The sequence below is a fragment of the Anomaloglossus baeobatrachus genome, chromosome 4, assembly GCF_048569485.1.
Source record: "Anomaloglossus baeobatrachus isolate aAnoBae1 chromosome 4, aAnoBae1.hap1, whole genome shotgun sequence".
Taxonomy (NCBI): Eukaryota; Metazoa; Chordata; class Amphibia; order Anura; family Aromobatidae; genus Anomaloglossus; species Anomaloglossus baeobatrachus.
The window spans coordinates 279,610,728-279,632,829 of record NC_134356.1 but is presented as its reverse complement, the minus strand read 5'-3'; the positions used below and the strand labels follow the sequence as shown (position 1 = coordinate 279,632,829).

The 22,102-nt window shown below is 45.2% G+C and overlaps 1 protein-coding gene across 1 annotated transcript in view; it reads left to right on the top strand.

The window, feature by feature from the left end:
* Positions 1–1,067: 1,067 nt before the first annotated feature.
* SLC35E3 (solute carrier family 35 member E3) overlaps positions 1,068–22,102 on the top strand; it is a 33,793-nt gene continuing 12,758 nt past the window's right edge. The window contains exons 1-4 of the mRNA XM_075342468.1: positions 1,068–1,612; positions 10,047–10,157; positions 14,703–14,861; positions 14,927–15,009. Of these exons, the coding sequence (XP_075198583.1) occupies positions 1,226–1,612; positions 10,047–10,157; positions 14,703–14,861; positions 14,927–15,009 (740 nt within the window). The 5' untranslated portion in view covers positions 1,068–1,225. The remainder of the gene's footprint in view (positions 1,613–10,046; positions 10,158–14,702; positions 14,862–14,926; positions 15,010–22,102) is intronic.

Below are 22,102 nucleotides of genomic sequence, written 5' to 3'. Positions count from 1 at the left end.
GCGGGGCCGGGGCTGAGCGAGCGAGGTGTCAGCGTATGCCGGCTCCCTGCACATGTGTACCGGGAGCCGGTGTACGCTGGGGCGGGCAATGCATGCAGAGGGCCGGGGCGAGCGGCTAATCCATGCGAGGGGCGGGGCCAGGCTGAGCCCAGCGGCCAATCCGTGTAGGGGGCGGGGCCAGGCCGAGCCCAGCGGCCAATCCGACAGTTGTCACTCTAACGACACTGTCACGGTGACACAATTTTGGAGCAAGACAGACAGACAGAATAAGGCAATTATATATATAATTACCTTTTGCTATGGTAATGAGGTTTGCTGGCCCCGTGGGTGGGCTGTATTTCGTCTGTTATTCCCCTTCCTGCCGCTGTTCGCCGTCCCCCAGTGTTCATTTACATAGATGAGGCCGCCGCCCTCATGTTCTGCAGTGATCCTGGAGTCTCGCGCATGCGCAGTGGCACTATCGCGGGACTAAGCACTGTTTTCAAATCGCGAGCGCCGGTGATGTTATTGTGCAGGCGCAATATTATGAGTGGCGCTGTGAATGTCTTTACCAGCGTCATACAAGTACCTGCCCATAATCTCGCGCCTGTGTAATAACATTACCGGCGTTCGTGTTTTGAAAATAGTGCTCAGTCCCGCGATAGTGCCACTGCGCATGCGCGAGACTCCCGGAGCACTGCGGAACATGAGGGCGGTGGCCTCATCTATGTAAATGAACATTAAAGACATAGAAAGTATAAAATATGTGCACCAAATCTGTTACAGGCTGGGAACTCTTGTAAAATCACAGTGGTGCCCATGGTACCACATCAGAGAGGTATGGGAGAGTTTTATGTGTTCCTTGGTTCTCTACTCAGAGCTGGAAACTCAAGGGTTTACTAAGCCACCAACACTGACTTGTTACTAGTGGCGGCGCCATCTTTAGTATGGGCAGGACGCTCTCGGCGCCCTCACTTGATAGTTACTACTAGTGCCGGCGCCATCTTGGGTCCGGGCATGACGCGCTCTGAGGTGGAGCCCCGCCTTCTTACTTACTGAATGAAGCGCTGTGACGTGTCCGGTTGTGGCACTGCTGCGCATGCGCTGAGCGGCTATTAGGGGGCGAGAGGGACCGCACAGTTTCGCCGGCTCCTGCAGTGCTCCGCTATGTGACAGTGCCCTGTGCTGCCAGCGTCCTCACCTCTGTGCCCTGCGGTCTGGGTAACGTGCCATACCTGCTGTCAGCATGCCTGCATCCATTCCCTGGAGGATAGCTGCTGGCCTCCTGGCTAACCTACTAGCTTCAATCTGCATCGTGTTTATCAATAAGTGGATCTATGTCCATCATGGCTTCCCCAACATGAGCCTCACACTGGTGCACTTCGTGGTCACCTGGCTTGGACTGTATCTGTGCCAAAGACTTGGGGTGTTCTGCCCAAAGAGCCTTCCTGCCACTAAGGTGCTGCTCCTAGCCCTCAGCTTCTGTGGATTTGTGGTCTTCACCAACCTGTCCCTGCAGAATAACACCATAGGCACCTACCAGCTGGCGAAAGTTATGACTACGCCTGTCATCATCCTCATCCAGACCATGTGGTATGGGAAGACTTTCTCCCTCCGGATCAAGCTCACCTTGGTGAGTGGCTTCCACACTTCTATGTTGTCCTGTATGTGTGCCATGCCTGGCATTGGGCAGTGACTATGTACCCATTCCAGGGGGGTATAGTCTGGAGATGGTCACTACTCCACTAATAGTGAGGTACAGTCACCCGTCCAGTGTGCTCATATATAGCCTGATGTGTGCATGGGTCCATGTGATGTCGACAGCGCGCTGACCCGTAGCGTTTCATTGAGCCGTATACACATCAGTTTTATAAATGGGGCTGCTTTCACACCTCCGGTTTTAGCAGAGCCGGCCAATCCAGCTCTAAAACCTATGCAATGGATGCGGCGATGATACCGCATCCTTTGCATAAGTTTTTAACATGCGGCCCGTACGGTTTTTGCTGCTTGCGGCAGGCTACTGAGCATGCACAGTGGAAAAAACCGCATGCGATGGCCGGATGTGGTGTTTGCATTGCAAATCGCGCCGCATTGGCCGGATGTGGTGTTTGCCGCGGGACGCCGCATGCGGCGTCCATAGACATGCATTGCAAATCGCGCTGGATGCGGCGCGATGTGGTTTTTTTTTTTTTTTTTTTTTTTTTTTTTGCTGGCCAAAAAAAGTGCCAGGCAACGTTCCATCCGGCCGCCACATCGGCTAAATCTGCCGCATGCGGCAAAAAACGGACGGAACGCAAGCCCATGCGGCACAATCCGGCACTAATGTACGTCTATGCAAAAAAAAACGCAACCGGCGGCAAAAAAAAAACTGTTGCGTTTTTTCTGCAAAGTGCCGGATTGTGCCGCACAGGAAAAACCGGATGTGTGAAAGTAGCCATAGTCTCTGATCCATGAGACTCCGAACGTGTCCTATTCCCACTTGTTATGTTATGTTATAAGACGGGTGACACAATGAAGACAGACTTTGTACTTAAGTTTCATCCGTGGTTTTTTTTTTTTTATTTTTTGTTAATTAGAGTTTAGATAAATGAGTTCTAATAGTTCACTTCAGATTTTAAAGACGAATGAGAGAAAGTTATGTGGTATGGATGACACTGGAGAGAGAAATGGTCAGCTTTAGGCTGTGTTCACATGTCCAGTAAGCATCCGGTTGAATATATTCTGCAGAGGTCCCTTGGCAAAAAAGTTCTGCAAACAACTTTGTCTGCTGTGAAATAACTGATTTCTGTAGGATCCGTTTTTTTTTTTTTTTTTTTTTTTTTTTTTTTTTTAACAATTGGAGTCTGACGAACAGATCCATTGCGATTTATCTCCCATTTGAAACGGATCCTGTAAGCAAAAATGGATCCTATTACAAATGGAAGAAAAACAGATGGCTAACTAACAATCCGTTAACGGATTTGCTCTCCGTAGAGTCCAATGTTCAATAAACAAGTCCTGCAGAAAACTGTTCATAACGGTTAAAGTTGGTTGCACAACTTTTTTGTAAACAGATTACTGCTGGATCTGTTCCAACGGAAGATTATTGCATATGTGAACTTAGTGTTAGGCCGCTTTCATATTTCGATTTTTACCTACGTTCAGTGGTTCCGTCGGAGCTTCTGTCCAAACACCCCCGCAAAACGGGTTTCAGACGCATGCACCGATGGGACCATTGACTATAATGGAGCAGATTGTGTCAGCGTGTGCTTTGTCTTGCACCATTTAGGGGCGTATACCCTTTGTTCAGGCGGTCACCCAGACGTAGCAGTAGAGTTGCACTGACATGGGTGCGAGTCATATGTCAGTGTGACTCTACCCAAACTGTAAAAATTAAATAAAAATGGTGTCGAGTCCCATCACAGATGAAGCCCATGGCTGCAGCCTCAGTCCTGGGCGTAAAATAAAGCCCAACAGCTGGGTGCTGGTATTCTCAGGTTGGAGAGGGCCATGGTTATTGGCCACCCCAGCCTAAAAAAATGGCAACCTGCAGCCGCCCAGGATGTTGCATCCATTAGATGTGACAAGCCTGGCGCTTTACCCTGATTTCCAACGCACCAGGTAATGAGGGAGTAATAACTGCTCACAGCTGCTACTAAGCCCTAGATTAGTGATGGCAGGTGTCTGAGACACGCCCATCACTAAACTGTAGGTGAAAGTAAATGAACACAGACACCAAAAAAATTTCTTTTATTTGGAATAAATTACAAAAAACACCCTCTTTCACCACTTTATTAACCCCCTAAACACCTCTGCAGGTCTGATGTAATCCACACGAGGTCCCACGGTGACTTCAGCTCTGCTACATCTCTGCCACAGAAAGCAGCCATAGAGCATGACTGCCCGCTGTGAGCTCCACGGAGAGAATGAATGAGCCGCGATGACTTGTTGCAGGTAGATGTTGTCACACAGACTGGCGCGTTTGCCTGTAACTAATCACAGAGGCCAGGCCGGCCGGTGGCAGGGAAGGTAGTCCATATGTATAAGCAATGATGAGCGGCCCAGGGAGGCCGCAGGAGCAGTGTACACCGAGCGGGAGCAGTTTACAACTGCAAAGGAGCCTTGGTAAGTATGAAGCTCTTGCTTTATTCTTATTTTCTTTTTCCTTTTTATTTATTTATCTTTTTTATTTTAATTTCTTGCATTCCGGATCAAACACCAGGAATCCCGCGCCCGGCTACTGGGCAACTTTGAAACTGCGCGGATCTGGACTTTTACAGTCCGTGTCCGCCTATCACAACTTGCCCACATGTTGGCAGGCTCTGTTGACACCAGTATGTATAGGAGCCCCCAAATCTCCCCCAAGAGGTGATGGGGAAGCTAAAGATCCAGCATGTCCGACTTCGGACTGACCAATCCTTCTGTTCTGTGTTTAAATATGTGGATACTGCCAAACAATTATGTCTGACAAGCACATAGTGGCACCTACTGCGTCATTAAAGTCAATGGCCCCCCTCGGTGCAAACATCTGAATTCCATTTTCCAGGGCTTCAGAACTAAGTTTTATTGAGCCACTGAGTAGTCTAAAAAGCAATTGGAACATAGCCTCAGATCTAAAGGCCACGTCTCACAAAGCGACATAGCTAGCGACATCGCTGCTGAGTCACGGTTTTTGTGACGCAACAACGATCTTGCTAGCAATGTCGCTGTGTGTGACATCCAGTAATTACCTGGCCCCTGCTGTGAGGTCGCCAGTCATTGCTGAATGTCCTGGACCATTTTTTTGGTCGTTGCTCTCCCGCTGTGAAGCGCACATCGCTGTGTTTGACAGCGAGAGAGCAACGATCTGAATGTGAAGGGAGCCAGCTTCTGCGGACGCTGGTAACCAAGGTATACATCAGGTAACCAAGCAAAGCGCTTTGCTTGGTTACCCAATATTTACCTTGGTTACCAGCGTCCGCAGCTTCTAGAAGCCTGCTCCCTGCACACGTAGCCAAGGTACACATTGGGTAACTATAAGCAAAGCGCTTTGCTTAGTAACCCGATGTGTACCATGGTTACCACGCACAGTGTCGTTACACGGGTGGCTGATCTCTGAGCGCTGTGTCTGATTGACAGCTCACCAGTGACCATGTAGCGACGCTCCAGCGATCCCTGCCAGGTCAGATCGCTGGTGAGATTGCTGGAGCGTCGCTAAGTGTGACGGTACCATAAGGCTTTTTCTGTCCTCCAACATCTCAATCAAGGTAGAGCCAGGAGATAACTGGCCATCTGAGAACTGGAATCATCTGGCTTTGCTGTCTTCTAATGTTTATGGACTTCTTTACTTACTTTGATAATATCAAAACACAAATAATACAATGTCTTTGTGTTTTTCTGGAGATCTGTTATCACACTGCTAAGAGACAAGACAGCTGAGCCAGATGACTGGTTGCTTATCTGAGATATGTGGGTTCTTTTCCGCATATTAAGCTGCCATTACCATTAATGACCCATTGTTCACAATAATTGTGTAATGTGAATGGGTAGAGCGACGAAGGGGTACTTCTCACATAGTGAGATCGCTGCTGAGTCACAGGTTTTGTGTTGTACCTGTGACCTCATCAGCAATGTCGCTGTGTATGACCCTAAGCAGTAACCTGGCCCCTGCTGTGAAATCGCTGATCGTTACACACTGATCTGGTTCATTTTTTGCTTGTTGGCCTCCCGCTGTGCAGCACACAGCGGCGTGTTTGATGGCGGGAGACTTATTAGTTACGATAGCCATTTACACAATAAATGAGGTTATTTGTTCATGTAAATGTACCTTTTAGTCTTTATCTGCGCAAAAAGAAAACTACACAAGATTTTGTACTCCAGTAATGTGAGATCAATTGTACATATATTTTATGACTTTTCAAAATGCCCGAATTCATTTCATAGAGGAATTTAAGCTCTCAAAAAGTTGCGAAATAAATGAGTCAGGACCTTTCTTATTTTGGTGTATAAATTGGTGTTTGACAGATATTTCAGGTAGCATGTCTAAAAGTGGATTATGGGTACGTGCCCACAATTGGGGTTCTGTGGCATTTAGGACGCACTGTATTTTCTCTGTGTACTCCTGCGCAGGAGACTCCAAGTATCTTTGCAGGAGAAATTGACATGCTGTGAATAGGAAACCCGCACCACAGGTCATTTTACGCAGCATTAAAAAGCACAGTGGGCTTGCTATTTTTATAAACCCCATCGACTGTTCTTGTACTGTACTACACAGCAAAAATACAATGTTCAAAAAACGCTACTAATCGTGATTATGGGTTCATACCTATGGACTGAGTTGTATGAATTGTAGTACTTCACTGCAACTAATATACAGCTAATAGCTCTTCATTATTGCGTACATCTGGCACCAGAAATGGCTGATTGGCAAGGGTGTCTGGTGTTGAACCCCCACTTATCTGATATTGATTATTTATCTTAATGATAGGCCATCACTATAAAAGTACCCAAGCCAAAAAACCCTTTAACAACATAGCCAAATACAGATGTCTAGTAAATGGTTGTATTTCCCTAAGAAATACCAACACTGGCTCACCTATTCATTGTGTGTGCCATTCCATTTTTTTTTTCTTTCCTCTTTGCGATACCCTTAATGACTTATACATGCTGTATATATTCACACATCAGGTTTTTGCTGTGCGGCACAATCCGGTGCTTTGCAGGAAAAACGCATCCGTTTTTTTTTTTTTGTTTTTTGCCACTGGGTGCGTTTTCTTCCTCGTAGACTTTTATTAGCGCTGGATTGTGCCGTATGTACTTGCGTTTGATCCGGTTTTTGCCGAATGCAGCAAAAATCGTCACTCCGGCGGACGCACAGAGGAACTTTTTTTTGCCAGCGGCAAAAAACTGCATAGCGCCGGGTGCGGCTCTGTGCGGCATGGTGCATAATGAAAGTCTATGCGTGCCGAATCCGGTGGCATACGTTAAACGCCGGAAGCATGTACCGTATTTGTTTTTTTACTTCTGAGCATGCCCAGAAGTGATATAAATTCATTGCTTGTCAGAAAATCACTCACTCACACTCTCTCAAACTCGCTCACACACTGACTCATTCACTCACTCTCACCCACTCACCGATCACTGGCGCGGCGCTGCACGGCTGTCACACTGCGGTGGCTACTCCTGATTTGAAAATGCCGGCCATTATTCAATCTCGTATTCACTACTTCCCCCGCCCACCGGCGCCTATGATTGGTTACAGTCAGACACGCCCCCACGCTGAGTGACAGCTGTCTCACTGCAACCAATCACAGCCGCCGGTGGGCGGGTCAATATCTTGCAGTAAAATAAATAATTTAAAAAAAACGCTGTGCGGTCCCCCCCAATTTTGATACCAGCCAAGATAAAGCCACACGGCTGAAGGCTGGTATTCTCAGGATGGGGAGCGCCACGTTATGGGGGAGCCCACCACCCTAACAATATCAGCCAGCAGCCACCCGGAATTGCCGCATCCATTAGATGCGACAGTCCCGGGACTCTACCCGGCTCATCCCGAATTGCCCTAGTGTGGTGGCAATCGGGGTAATAAGGGGTTAATCATGGCAGGCATCTGAGACACCCCCAATGATTAACCTGTAAGTGAAAGTAAATAAACATACACCCAAAAAAAACCTTTAGGGTATGTGCGCACGTTGCTTTTTACCTTCTTTTTTGCTGCTTTTTCTTCTGCGCTGTTTAATGCCAAAATGGATGTGTTCTTCTATTCAAGCAAAGTCTATGGGAATTTGGGTTTCTTGTTCACACTATGTTGTTCAAAATGCTGCCTTTTTGTGGCAGAACTTTGGTCAAAAACTCAGCTTTTCAAAGAAGCAACATGTCAATTGTTTTTGCCATTTGGGTTTTGCACTGCAAAGCTGAGTTTTTGACCAAAGTTCTGCCACAAAAAGGCAGCATTTTGAACAACATAGTGTGAACAAGAAACCCAAATTCCCATAGACTTTGCTTGAATAGAAGAACACATCCATTTTGGCATTAAACAGCGCAGAAGAAAAAGCAGCAAAAAAGCAGGTAAAAAGCAGGTAAAAAGCAACGTGCGCACATACCCTTATTTTGAATAAAAGACAAAAAAACACCCTCTTTCACCATTTTATTAAAATCCCCAAACGCCCCTCCAGGTCCGACGTAATCCACAGAGGTCCCGTGACGATTTCAGCTCTGCTACATGAAGCTGACAGGAGCTGCAGTAGAACACGATCGCTCTCTATCAGCTCCACGCAGCAACTGAAGTGAGTCGCGCTGTCAGCAGTGATGTCACTGAGGTAGTGCCGGGGCGTGTGCGGTGATGATGGGTATTTTTATTTATTTATTTTTCAAGTATGACCACTCCTTTTTAAAATGACATCTCTTTATGCATTTGGCCTTAAAACACTATTTTAGACAACCCTGCTCTTGTTTTTTTTTTGTTTTTTTTCTAAAAAAACAAACAAACCAACCCTCGTGCATTTCCACTGCACAATTAGGCTATGTGCCCATGTGTGTGCGTGATGCACCGCAGCGTTTTGTCACTGCATGTGCGCTTCAGAGCGCAGCTGAAAAGCTCCGATCTGAAACTTTGGTGACTGCAGAATGTGCGCGTTCTGAATGCTGCCTCTCCCTATAGACAGAATGGAGACAGCATGCAGAGCGCATGAAAGAAGTGACATGTTGCTTTTTAGAACGCAGCGATTTGGCAGCATGCAAATCACTGTGTTCTAAAACGCAACATGCGAATGGATTATGCACAATCCTCATAGATTTTGCAGGGGACGCAGGACGCATGCAGTTACGCTGCGGTGCAGAATGCAAGGTAACTGCATGCAATATGCAACGTAGGCACATAGCCTTAATCATGAACAAGCTTTCCTTGGAACTCGTTTGCCAATAATTGTCCAGTGCACACAGACTGCTGATCACTTGACTAACAAGCAAAATTCTTGCTTGTCGAATGAAACTTCCTTTTAGTTTGCCTAAATGATTATCATCCTGTGCAGCTTGTGCATACTCTGTGGTGAGCACTGCAGTCTTCTAGCTTGGGGTCTTGGGTTCAAATACCACCAAGGACAACATCTGCAAGAAGTTTGTATATTCTCCCCATGTTTGTGTGGGTTTCCTCCAGATTCTCTGTTAGGCCTAAGCCACACGGCATGAAAATCGGTGCGAGTGGAGTGCAATTAAAACATCGAATTCCACTCATCCAAAACATCGCATTCCACTCCTCCATTAAAACATCGCATTCCACTCGGACCAATATTAACCTGTGTGTTAGTACACATGAGCGATTGTTTTCTCAGCCCCAATCGGACCGAGAAAACAATCACCGCATGCTGCAACTGTAATGCGAGACTCCTTTTCTTGCACCCATTCAAGTGTATGGGGCGAGAGAAAAATCGCACTGCGCTCGCGGTACACCGGTGTACTGCGAGTGCAGTGCGAGAATGGCAATAGTTGGCTACGGAGGAGAGAGGGAGATAAATCCCGCCCCTCCTCAGAGCCGACCTGCCCCCCCCCCCACACACACACCCGCAGCTGAGGTCCGCTCTCACGGTCTGACCTCAGTCGCAGGGACACTCGCATGACACTTGGCTCTGTTGTACTGCCAGCGTGAGCCGAGTGTCCTGCAAGGGGATCGCAGTAATCCCCATGTGGCCCCGGCCTTATCCTCCAACACTCCAAAGACATGCTGATTGGAGCTCCGAATCTAAATCCCCCTATGGACAGTGATAATCACATCTATAAAGTCCTGGCGAATTAATAGTGCTATACAAGCGAGTAAAATAAATAAATACATTACCAATTGCAGCCTATGCGCACAAAACTATTACATATCATTCTGTTCAAATTGTAACTGCAGATGGCCGGTCTATACAGGCTAGTTAAAGATCGCCGATCAAAAAACCTGTAACTGACCGGCATGCTCTAAAATCTATCCACTTTATGTACAAAGGTCCACTCACTACAATGGCACATCCAATCTAATAGAAAAAACCCAACCTATTTGTCAGCCTTGATTTCCGATGTCAGTAGGTAGCTGTGAATTCCTTTTAAACTCTGTTTCTTTGCATTTCTTTCAGGTTCCTATTACATTGGGAGTGTTCCTGAACTCTTACTACGATGTGAAGTTTAATGTGCTGGGAATGGTATTTGCTGCCCTGGGTGTTCTGGTCACATCTCTTTACCAAGTGGTTTGTAGCTAATTTTTCTTTTTTTTTTCTGTCTCAAATGATGATTTTAAATATTTTTTTGATCTTGTAAAGATGAGAAAATTTTTATAGTAAATCTGTAGTTCAAAATAGCAGCAAATTGAGAATGCATAAATACCATGGAAACTGCCCACTGCTGGCACAAGAACTGAAGAGCCGCTACAGACATGTACTAAGGGAAGCCAGATGGCGTAATGCCACCTCTGAGCACAGCCATAACTGAAGAGTTACAACATGGCAGTATTACTTACACACGTTAATGGGTAAAGTACTAGCACTTGTGTTTGCTACAACAATAAAGTGAAAAAAAATAACTGGATGAATACCAGCTTATCAGCAAAGAGACTGGTTTAACCCCTTCACGACCGGCTGATTTTTTCACTTTCCGTTTTTTTTTTTTTCGCCATTCTTTTTCTGAGAGACGTAACTTTTTTTTATTTTTCAGTCAATATGGTCATGTGAGGGCTCATTTTTTGCGGAACGAGCTGTACTTTTAAATGAAACCATAAGTTTTACCATATAGTGTACTGGAAAACTGCAACAAAATTTCCAAATGCAGAAAAATTGCAAAAAAGTGCGATAGCACTGTTTTTGAGATATTTTATTCACTGTGTTCACTATATGGTAAAACTGATGTGTGGGTGTGATGCCTCAGGTCAGTGCGAGTTCGTAGACACCAAACAATGTATAGGTTTACTTTTATATAAGGGGTTAAAAAAAAATCGGAAGTTTGACCGAAAAAAGTGGCGCACGTTTTACGCCATATTCAGTGACCCGTAGCGTTCTCATTTTTCGGGATCTATGGCTTAGTGACGGCTTATTTTTTGCGTCTTGAGCTGACGTTTTTAATGGTACCATTTTTGCGCAGATGCTACGTTTTGATCGCCTCTTATTGCATTTTGCGCAAAAGTTGTGGCGACAAAAAAAGTCGTTTTGGCGTTTGGAATTTTTTGCCGCTACAAGGTATACTGATCAGATTAATTGATTTTATATTTTGATCGGGCGTTTCTGAACGCGGCGATACCAAATGTGTGTGTGTGTGTGTGTGTGTATTTATTTTTTAACCTAATTTTCAATGGGGCGAATGGGGGGTGATTTGAACTTTTTAGGTTTGTTTTTTTTTTGTTTGTTTAATTTTTTAACTTTTTTTTTTTTTTTTTTTTGCTTGTCCCCCTAGGGGGCTATTGCGATCAGCATTCCGATCGCTCAGCACTGTCTGCTGATCACAGCTATACAGCTGTAAACAGCGGATACGCTCTCTTTCTCTTCTGTGCCGCTGGCACAGCGAAACTGAAAGCAATTCATGTGTAGTACAGGAGTCATCACATGACCCTGTGCTACCATGACAACTATCTGAAGTCACGTGATCGCGTCACGTGACTTCCGGTATCGGGCGGTAAGTAAAAGTTTACCACAATCGCGCTTATAATGGCGCTGTCACATTGACAGCGCCAATTAATGGGTTAAACGGCACGAGCAGATAACGATTCTGCTCGTGCCTAGCAGGTACACATCTCAGCTGTGAAAATCAGCTGAGATGTGCGCCGATCGCGGCATGCTGCCGCCGGCAGACCGCGAGCAGTAACATTATGACCACTAGGACGTAATTTTACGGCCCGCGGTCGTTAAAGGATTAAAGGGAAGGTGTCGTAAAAAAAAAAAATTCAATAGAAAAAAATGTAAAGTAATGTTTTGTTTAAATATTGTTTTTAATTGCGCAAAATATAAAAAAAATTAAGTTTGATATTTTCCACTGTTAAAACCCTAGGGGGAGCAGCTTCTTAAATCCTACAGAAGTCCCACTGTAGAAAAAGCTCACATTACAGCTGCAGTAAAGTGGGCAGAGTCTGTTCTCCTGTGTGTGATGGCAAGCCTCCTCCCTCCTAATCTGAGTGTTAACAGATAACAGAGAATGACATGTAGGGACACAGTGCAGAGCCATTTTATTGGTGACCAGAAATGTTTAAAGTGTCACCAAGGACAGCAGGAGTATCACACAAGATAGGATTAGATACACAGCTCAGCAATTTCATACAAGAGGATTAGATACACAGCCCTGCAGACAGTATCATTTGTACACACACAGGCCGACAGGTGGCAGGCGGAAGGGGGGGAGGGTTGAGCGGAGGGTGTTTTTTGGAGACTGTAGCAGCGGCGGTCCTCACATGCAGTGGCACATGCACGCGCGATAGCGGGCAGAGCGGGGGCTGGGTAGAGCGGAGGGATGGGGTGTCATCGGAGATGGTAACGGGGGGAGGGGAGGTGAGAGGAGGCGGCCTGTACTCACACATCCCAGCGGTTGATAGGGGTACAGTGGACCAAACAGCATGGCTGTGAGCTCCACAATTGATGGCGCTGATCTCCTCCCTCTGCTGTGATCTGTAAGTAGAGAAGCTGTGGAAAACAAAAGCGCAAATATGGTCTTACCCCATTATGTGCGGGGTGAGGGGGGGGAAGCATAACTACTCACCAGATGTAGTTGTGAAAGTCACAACTACTGTATTCGTATGTAGAATTAGACCACGGCAGCAGCAACCCAAGCGGCAGATAACAGAGAAAAGGAGAGACGGGTTGTCATATGCCGCGCCAATGATCACCAATTAGAGGATCAGATTAATGTATCTTTATTATTACACAGGTCTACGCGTTTCAGGAGACTCGGCTCCCTTCTTCAGGACCGTCAGGCATAAGACATCGGATGTTGTCTTATGCCTGACGGTCCTGAAGAAGGGAGCTGAGTCTCCTGAAATGCGTAGACCTGTGTAATAATAAAGATACATTAATCTGATCCTCTAATTGGTGATCATTGGCGCGGCATATGAAAACCCGTCTCTACTTTTCGGTTATCTGCTGTGATCTGGACAGCCCAGGGGGCGCATCCAGGTCACAGCAGACGCCTACTGTAACGTTACTGATGGGGTTGGATCCCGACCACTGTTCTCTATGCACAGGGGCTGCCATAACACAGCAAATCCAACATGGCCCCCAGAGCCTCCAGTAAAATTAGAATTAAATAAAAAGTAAATAAGCAGCAATTTTCATTTTGTATTAAAAATACTTTATTTCATAATCCCTATTTTTAATACAAAAATAAAAAAACTGCGATACCTTACCTTTTAAAGAACATTGGGGAGCAAAGCTGAGAGTAGAACACAAGAAAATGTAGTATTGACAAGAAGTCTTTTTTTTACCTTTTTTAGGTCCCATATTTATGTAAGTATGATATGCTGTGTTCAATTGTTGGGGTGCCAAAATTTTTTTTATTTTTTTTTGTTTAATGACCCTCCATACATCTCATTGAAATGCTGGAAAAAAGCATAAAAGGTGTTACTCTGGTTATGTAGTTGTTACAATACAGTCTAATGAAAGAGGCATTCCTCAACTGTTCAAGCCAGGAGCGGCCAAACACGGGTCAAGTGCCATTAATGCTTGAGGAAGGCATTCTGTACCCTATAGTGTGCTGGCACCAAAGCATCTAACCACACTGAGTTATAGTCATAAGCTATAATAGACCATGGACACCATAAGTCTGCCAACTTAGGCTACTTTCACACATCAGTTTTCTGCATTCAGGCACAATCCTTTTTTTTCCTGATGCAAAGGATCCGGCAAAAACTGATGCAAACCGTATCCACCGGATCCGGTTTTTAACGGATCCATTATGCCGGATGTGTACAAAACCGGATCCGGTGGATACGGTTTGCATCCGTTTTTGCATCCGGTTTGTCCTTTTTTTTTTAAAGGATCAGCTTTTTTAATTAATTTGGTGCATGCGCAGTTTACAAAAACGGATCCGGTAGCCGCATCCATTTTTTACCGCATTGCGCCGGATCCGGCGTCCATAGGCTTTCATTGTAAAACACGCCGGATCCGGCGCGATGCGGTTTTTTTGCCGGACAAAAAAACGTTGCAAGATACGTTGCCTCCGGCCGCCGCTTTGATAAATTTTGCCGCATCCGGAAAAAACCGGATGCAACGCAAAGCCATCAGGTACAATCCGGTTACAATGCAAGTCTATGGGGATAAACCGGATGCGGTACCGGATCCGATTTACCCGTTTTTTTCCGGATTGTACCTGATGGCAAAAACCTGATGTGTGAAAGTAGCCTTAGGGCCAAAGAGAAAAGTTGTCTTTTACTAGTGATGAGCGAGCATTACTGTACTTGTAAGTAGCCAGTTGAGTTAGATGCTCAGATGGACGTGACTCGAGTGCAGAGTATAATGGAAGTCTATAGGGAGCTTGTTCATTTTTTTTATTTTTTTTCTGGGAAAAATTCTTGAGTCACCCATTAACCTAAATTATATGCTGTACTCAAGTGGCACTCATCTGAGCATCCAAAGGCTCATTACGAGTACCGAGCCTAGTAGTGCTCGCTCATCACTAGCCATTGCTTTCTCATGTGAAATATCTGCTCTCCAGAACCTTGTTGGAGAGATCAGATAAATAATATTTTCCAAAATTTGCCCTCTATCCTAACTTCTTTTAACTATTTGATTTACTGTCTGGATTTCTCATTTACCTTTTAGTGGGTTGGAGCCAAGCAGCACGAATTACAGGTGAACTCTATGCAGCTGCTGTATTACCAAGCACCGCTATCTTCTGGGATGTTGCTCTCTGTTATACCTTTCTTTGAGCCTATTGTAGGCGAAGGAGGGATATTCGGACCCTGGTCACTTACTGCTGTGGTGAGTTTTATTTCTGTTTGACTCGCCTTCTGGTTGGATCCAATTAAATAATTGTTCTGTTACAGGTGATGGTGATCCTGTCTGGAGTTATTGCGTTTACTGTAAACCTGTCTATCTACTGGATCATTGGCAATACTTCACCTGTCACGTATCCTTTTTTTATACCATTTTTCAGCAACAAAACTTTACATATATGTAATGACCAGTAGAGATCAGCAGATCTGGCAAAATTTAGACTATGCCAGATCACACAGATTTTTCCTTGAAATTCTGTTTGTAGCAAAGTTATTTGCAAATTGAATGCCCCCTATGTTCTGTCTCTCTCCATACCTTCGATTATGATAAACATAATATGTGAACTATAAAAAAATACTTAAGGCCCCTTTACACACTGAGACTTTCTAGTGATCCCACCACCGATCCCAACCTGGCCGGGATCGCTACAAAGTCTCTGAGTCGCTGGTTAGCTGTCAAACAGGCATACCTGGAAAACGACGCAACAGCGATACGGACCTGCAGAACGACCTAGCTAGTCATTGGGGACGTTGTAAAGCAGCTTTTTGAAAGGGAAGTCGCTAACGAAGTCGCTGTAAAGGCCCCTTTACACACTGAGACTTTCTAGCGATCATGCTGCACAGCGGGAAACAAAGGACCAAAGAATGGTCCTGAACGATTTGTAGTGATCAGCAACCTCACAGCAGGGGCCAGGTCGCTGATGTGTTTCACACACTGCAATGTCGCTGGGGAGGTCGCTATTACGTCACAAAACCGGTGATGTTACAGCGATGTCGTTTGCGATGTTGCAGTGTGTAAAGGGGCCTTTAACCTCACCTTTTAAGGCCCTTCTGTGCCACGCCATCCCCCGTTTGGTCTTTGCTGCATCTTCTTATTCCTCCCAGGAGCGCCGAGACCTCGGACCTATCAACGCGAGGCTGGGACCTCCTGAGTCTCGGGACTGTTCTACGCATACGTACATACTGGCCATACACACACATCATGGCTTTATCCATACTTTCACACAACAACCGTGAGCCCCATTACAGCCAGAAGTCTCAGCCTAGTGGGAAGGCTTGGTAAGAAAATGCACAGAAAACAGAGGTGTCAGGGAGGCAAGTGGTAAGGTGAATCTAAGTAGTATAAGTATTTTGTAACCTTTTGATAGCCATTTATGGTTAACCAAAATGGCTATCCAAATGCCACCATTTTGCTGAAGCGAATTACAAAAAAATCTACAATTTGTAGAATTAAATTCCACTAATTTTGACTTCTGAGTAGCTCAGACCAGATTAAAAATGAAAGGCTGCAACTTTACAAAAAAAAAAAGAATATTTTGGACCAGTATTGGGCTCTGTCATGGCTCCCATACACTTCATGATGCAAAGTGAATAGAGTCTGTTATAACTATTAAAAGAACCCAACCACCAGATTTTTGCCCTATAAACTAAAGGCAGTGCCATAATGGCACTAGGAGGCTGATTTAAAACGATACCTTTTTAGCTGATCAAACTGAGTCTTGATTGCAGCGTAATCTTTGTCCTAACATATGATTTTATTGAAGACTTGGAGAAAACCGTGAAAATAGTGCTGCGCATGCACCAGACATGGCGCTAAGCTTGGCTGCAGAGGGGAAAAATTTAAATGGAATGTGAGGCAGACAGGGGAGGAAGCATTACAGAAGAGCCGACCCACAAAGTCTGGCCCTGATGTTCAAGCCACTACACCAATTATGTCATGTTCGTATGTTTAGACAACGATTACTCTGCAATCAAGACCTGGATTTTTTTTTTTAGCTAAAGGTATCATTTAAATAAGCCACCTAGCGCCATTACGACACTTCCTTTTGTTTATAGGAAGAAATCTGGTGGTTGGGTCCTTTTTTAAAATGCAACTGGCTCATGCTGAATTAACACTGGATATGCTATACAGGCAAGCAAATGTACACATTTTTGCATTATTTATATATATATATATATATATATATATATATATATATATATATATATATATATATATATATATATATATATATATATTATACTACAAATTGAATATATTATTAGATAGCTTTTGCAGTCCTGGTGGGGCTGCTGTATTTAATTTGACAATGTATGTCAGAATAACTAATTCTTTTTGTAAGTTTTAAACTCTATCTCTGCCAACCTAGCCTAAAGGCCGCTTTACATACTGCGAGGTTGTGTGACACGGGCAAATCGCTGCCCGTGGCACACAACATCGCGCTGACCCGTCACACTACTTACATGCCCTGCGATGTCGCTGTGACCGGCGAACCGCCTCCTTTCTAAGGGGGTGGTTCGTTCAGCGTCACAGCAGCGTCACTGAACCGCCGCCCAAAGAGGGACGGAGATGAGCGGGACGAACATCCCGCCCACCTCCTTCCTTCCGCATTGCGAGCGGGAGGCAGGTAAGGTGAGGTTCCTGCGGTGTCACACGGAGCGATGTGTGCTGCCGCAGGAACGACGAACTACATCGTTACTGCAGCAGCAACGATATGCGAGAATGGACCCCCATGTCACCGATGAGCGATTTTGCACGTTTTTGCGACAATGCAAAATCGCTCATAGGTGTCACACGCAACGGCATCGCTAAAGCGACCGGATGTGCGTCACAAATTCCGTGACCCCCAACGAGATCGCTTGAGCGATGTCGCAGCTTACAAAGCGGCCTTTAGCGCCTCAGTGTTGCTCCTTTTGTGCTGCTGCTGAATCCTCGCCCACCTATGCTGACTGACAGATCCTCTGTGTTCCTTCTCCATTTTCTTTGTGAGATCTCTGCCTGCTTAGTACAAGCTACAATTTTTAGGTTTGGGTGGCTGGAAATTAAATACACTTAAATTCATGAAATGCTCATGTAATTATTATAAATATACAACCTTTTTTTTTTTAAATGGATTTTCAGAGTACACTAGTTTTTCAGATTTGCAATATCTAAGTTGTTATGCAGTTTGTATTGTGAAATCTGTTGACAGATCCACTTTAAAGGGCTTGTCCTGTGATGCTCCAGGATTTTCTGGTTACACACCTGACCAGTCATATGCATTGTTCACATCTGAGGTTGGACCATAATTTTATAACAAAAGCCACAAAGTTTTGCTGGATCCATAGTGTTAGGCGCTTTGCGCACACTGCATTTTTCCCCGCGTTTTTTTTTTTTTTTGCGTCTTTTCTGCAGACATTTTTTGAGAAAATGGTTGTAACCTTTCTGCAGACATTTCCCAGCAAAACCTATGGAAAAAAAATTAGCTGTGCGCACAATGCGTTTTTTTTTTCTCAAAATTCTTTCAGTAGATTTTCTTGAGAAAAACAATCAGCATGTCACTACTTTTCTGCAGCTAACTGTGTTATTCACTCCATTGACTGTAATGTAATCATGAAATAGCGCAGGGAATAACGCAGGTAGCAAATTATGTGCTTTTCATTGCGTTTTCCTGCGTTATACATGCGTTATTTCTCGTTTTTAGGGACATAATGTTCAGCACTGCCCTGCGTTTTGCAGGGAAGTGATGTCATTATGAAAGGAAGAGGAAGCTGAGCAGAGAGTAAACGCACACATATCACACTCGCATATATAATACACACACACACATATCACACACACACATATCACACACACACATATCACACACACACATATCACACACACACATATCACACACACACATATCACACACACACATATCACACACACACATATCACACACACACATATCACACACACAAATCACACACACACAAATCACACACATCACACACACACATCACACACACACACACATCACACACTCACACACTCACACACATCACACATCACACACATCACACACATCACACACATCACACATCACACTCACACACATCACACACATCACACACATCACACACATCACACACATCACACACATCACACACATCACACACTCACACACATCACACACATCACACACATCACACACATCACACACATCACACACATCACACACATCACACACATCACACACATCACACACATCACACACATCACACACATCACACACATCACACACATCACACACATCACACACATCACACACATCACACACATCACACACATCACACACATCACACACATCACACACATCACACACATCACACACATCACACACATCACACACATCACACACATCACACACATCACACACATCACACACATCACACACACATCACACACACATCACACACACATCACACACACATCACACACACATCACACACACATCACACACACATCACACACACATCACACACACATCACACACACATCACACACACATCACACACACATCACACACACATCACACACACATCACACACACATCACACACACATCACACACACATCACACACACATCACACACACATCACACACACATCACACACACATCACACACACATCACACACACATCACACACACATCACACACACATCACACACACATCACACACACATCACACACACATCACACACACATCACACACACATCACACACACATCACACACACATCACACACACATCACACACACATCACACACACATCACACACACATCACACACACATCACACACACATCACACACACATCACACACACATCACACACACATCACACACACATCACACACACATCACACACACATCACACACACATCACACACACATCACACACACATCACACACACATCACACACACATCACACACACATCACACACACATCACACACACATCACACACACATCACACACACATCACACACACATCACACTCACACACATCACACTCACTCACATCACACTCACTCACATCACACTCACTCACATCACACTCACTCACATCACACTCACTCACATCACACTCACTCACATCACACTCACACACACATCACACTCACACACACATCACACTCACACTCACATCACACTCACACACACATCACACTCACACACACATCACACTCACACACACATCACACTCACACACACATCACACTCACACACACATCACACTCACACACACATCACACTCACACACACATCACACTCACACACACATCACACTCACACACACATCACACTCACACACACATCACACACACACATTTAGAATACACATGGAAATCAAATCACCGCACATCTCGGCACTACCGCCCCCATCATCATCGCACACACCTCGGCACTACCGCCCCCATCATCACCGCACACATCGGCACTGCCTCAGTGACATTCCCGCTCACAACGCGATTCAGTTCAGTTGCTGCGCGGAGCTGACAGAGCGGTCGTGTTCTATGGCCGCTCCTGTCAGCTTCATGTAGCAGAGCTAGATGCGTCGTGGGACCTCGTGTGGATTACGTCGGACCCAGAGGGGTATTTGGGGATTTTACTAAAGTGGTGATTGAGGGGTGTGTTTTTTTTTTTTTTGTTTTGTTTGTATTTTATTCCAAATAAAGGATTTTTTCGGGTGTATGTTTATTTACTTTCACTTACAGGTTAATCATGGAAGGTATCTTGGGGAGATGCCTGCCGTGTTTAACCTAGGACTTAGTGGGAGCTATGGGCTGCCATTAACTCCTTATTACCCCGATTTCCACCGCACCAGGGCAATTCGGAATGAGCCGGGTAGAGTCCCGGGACTGTCGCATCTAATGGATACGGCAATTCCGGGCGGCTGCTGGCTGATATTGTTAGGCTGGGGGGCTCTCCATAACATGGAACTCCCCATCCTGAGAATACCAGCCTTCAGCTGTGTGGCTTTACCCTGGCTGGTATCAAAATTGGGGGGGGGGGGGGACTGTACGTCATTATTTATTTTACTGCATGATATAGACCCGCCCACCAGCGGCTGTGATTGGTTGCAGTGAGACAGCTGTCACTCAGCGTGGGGCATTTCTGACTGCAACCAATCATAGGCGCTGGTGGGCGGGGAAAGCAGTGAATACGTGATGGAATAATGAGCGGCCAGCATTTACAAAAGAAGAAAAGCCGCCAGAGCAGTGTGACAGCTGTGCAGCGCCACGCTGGTGATCGGTGAGTATGAAAGAGAGGGAGAGACCGACAGAGAGAGACCAGGAGTGATTTTAAACTATTTAGAACGTTCTACTGGACATGCGGAGCATGCTCAATAGAACTTGACGGAATCCTGCACTGGGATCCGTCGTCAAATGCATGGCGACGGAATCCAGCACCATAGACATTCATTATGCATCTTAGCGGATCCCGACGGAATCCTGTGCAGTGAGTGGTTTTTTTTGGGTTTTTTTTGTTTTTACAGCAACAAAAAAAACCCGCTACATTCAGCGCTCCTTTCGCCCGACGGTCACTGACGGTTAAACATAAACGAAAAAAAAAAAACCGTGGGCTCCCCCCGTATTTTTTATCGTCCAGCCAAGGTAATTACACAGCGGCGGCCCGGTATTCTCAGGCTGGGGAGGGCGAGGGCCATGGTTAATTCCACCCCCCCCCCCTCCCAAATCAAGAATATCAGCCCACTGCTGCCCTGAGAATGTCGCATCCATTATGCTACAGTCCCGGCGTGTTACCGGTTCTTCCCGATTGCCGTGATGCTGTGGCAATCGGGGTAATAACGAGTTAATGGAAGCTATACGCTGCCACTAAGTCCAAGCTTTATCATAGCAGCGTCTGAGACAGCTTCCATGATTAACCTGGCAGTATAGTGAATATACGCACACACCGAAAAATCCTTTTTATTTTAAATAAAAACACAAAGCCCCTCTGTCACCACTTTATTAACCCCCCCCCCCAAACACACCGCACCAGCGTAATCCACACAGGTCCTACAATGCTTGCATCCAGCCGTGTCTGACATATACTCAATGCAGCCTCATTTAGTGAACAATGCTGCAGGGTTAACTATAGGTCATTTCTCATGGTCGGTAATGTGAACACATTACCGCTCGCAAGAACTGCAGTGTGTCCTCACAGGGACTCTATTGATTATCTATCCAGTCATTATGTATCTGTCTATCCATTATCTGTCTATCTATCCATCTGTCATCTATCTTATTTATTAAGTTAAAGCATTAAAAAACGCAGGGCCCAACCTGCAAAAAAACGCACCAAAACGTTGTAAAAACACATGCGTTTTTCAATGAGTTATTGGTGCGGGGTTTTTTTAACACAGGTGCGCTAATACTTCACTCAAGAAATTTCTTATGAAATTTTTTGAGAAAAATC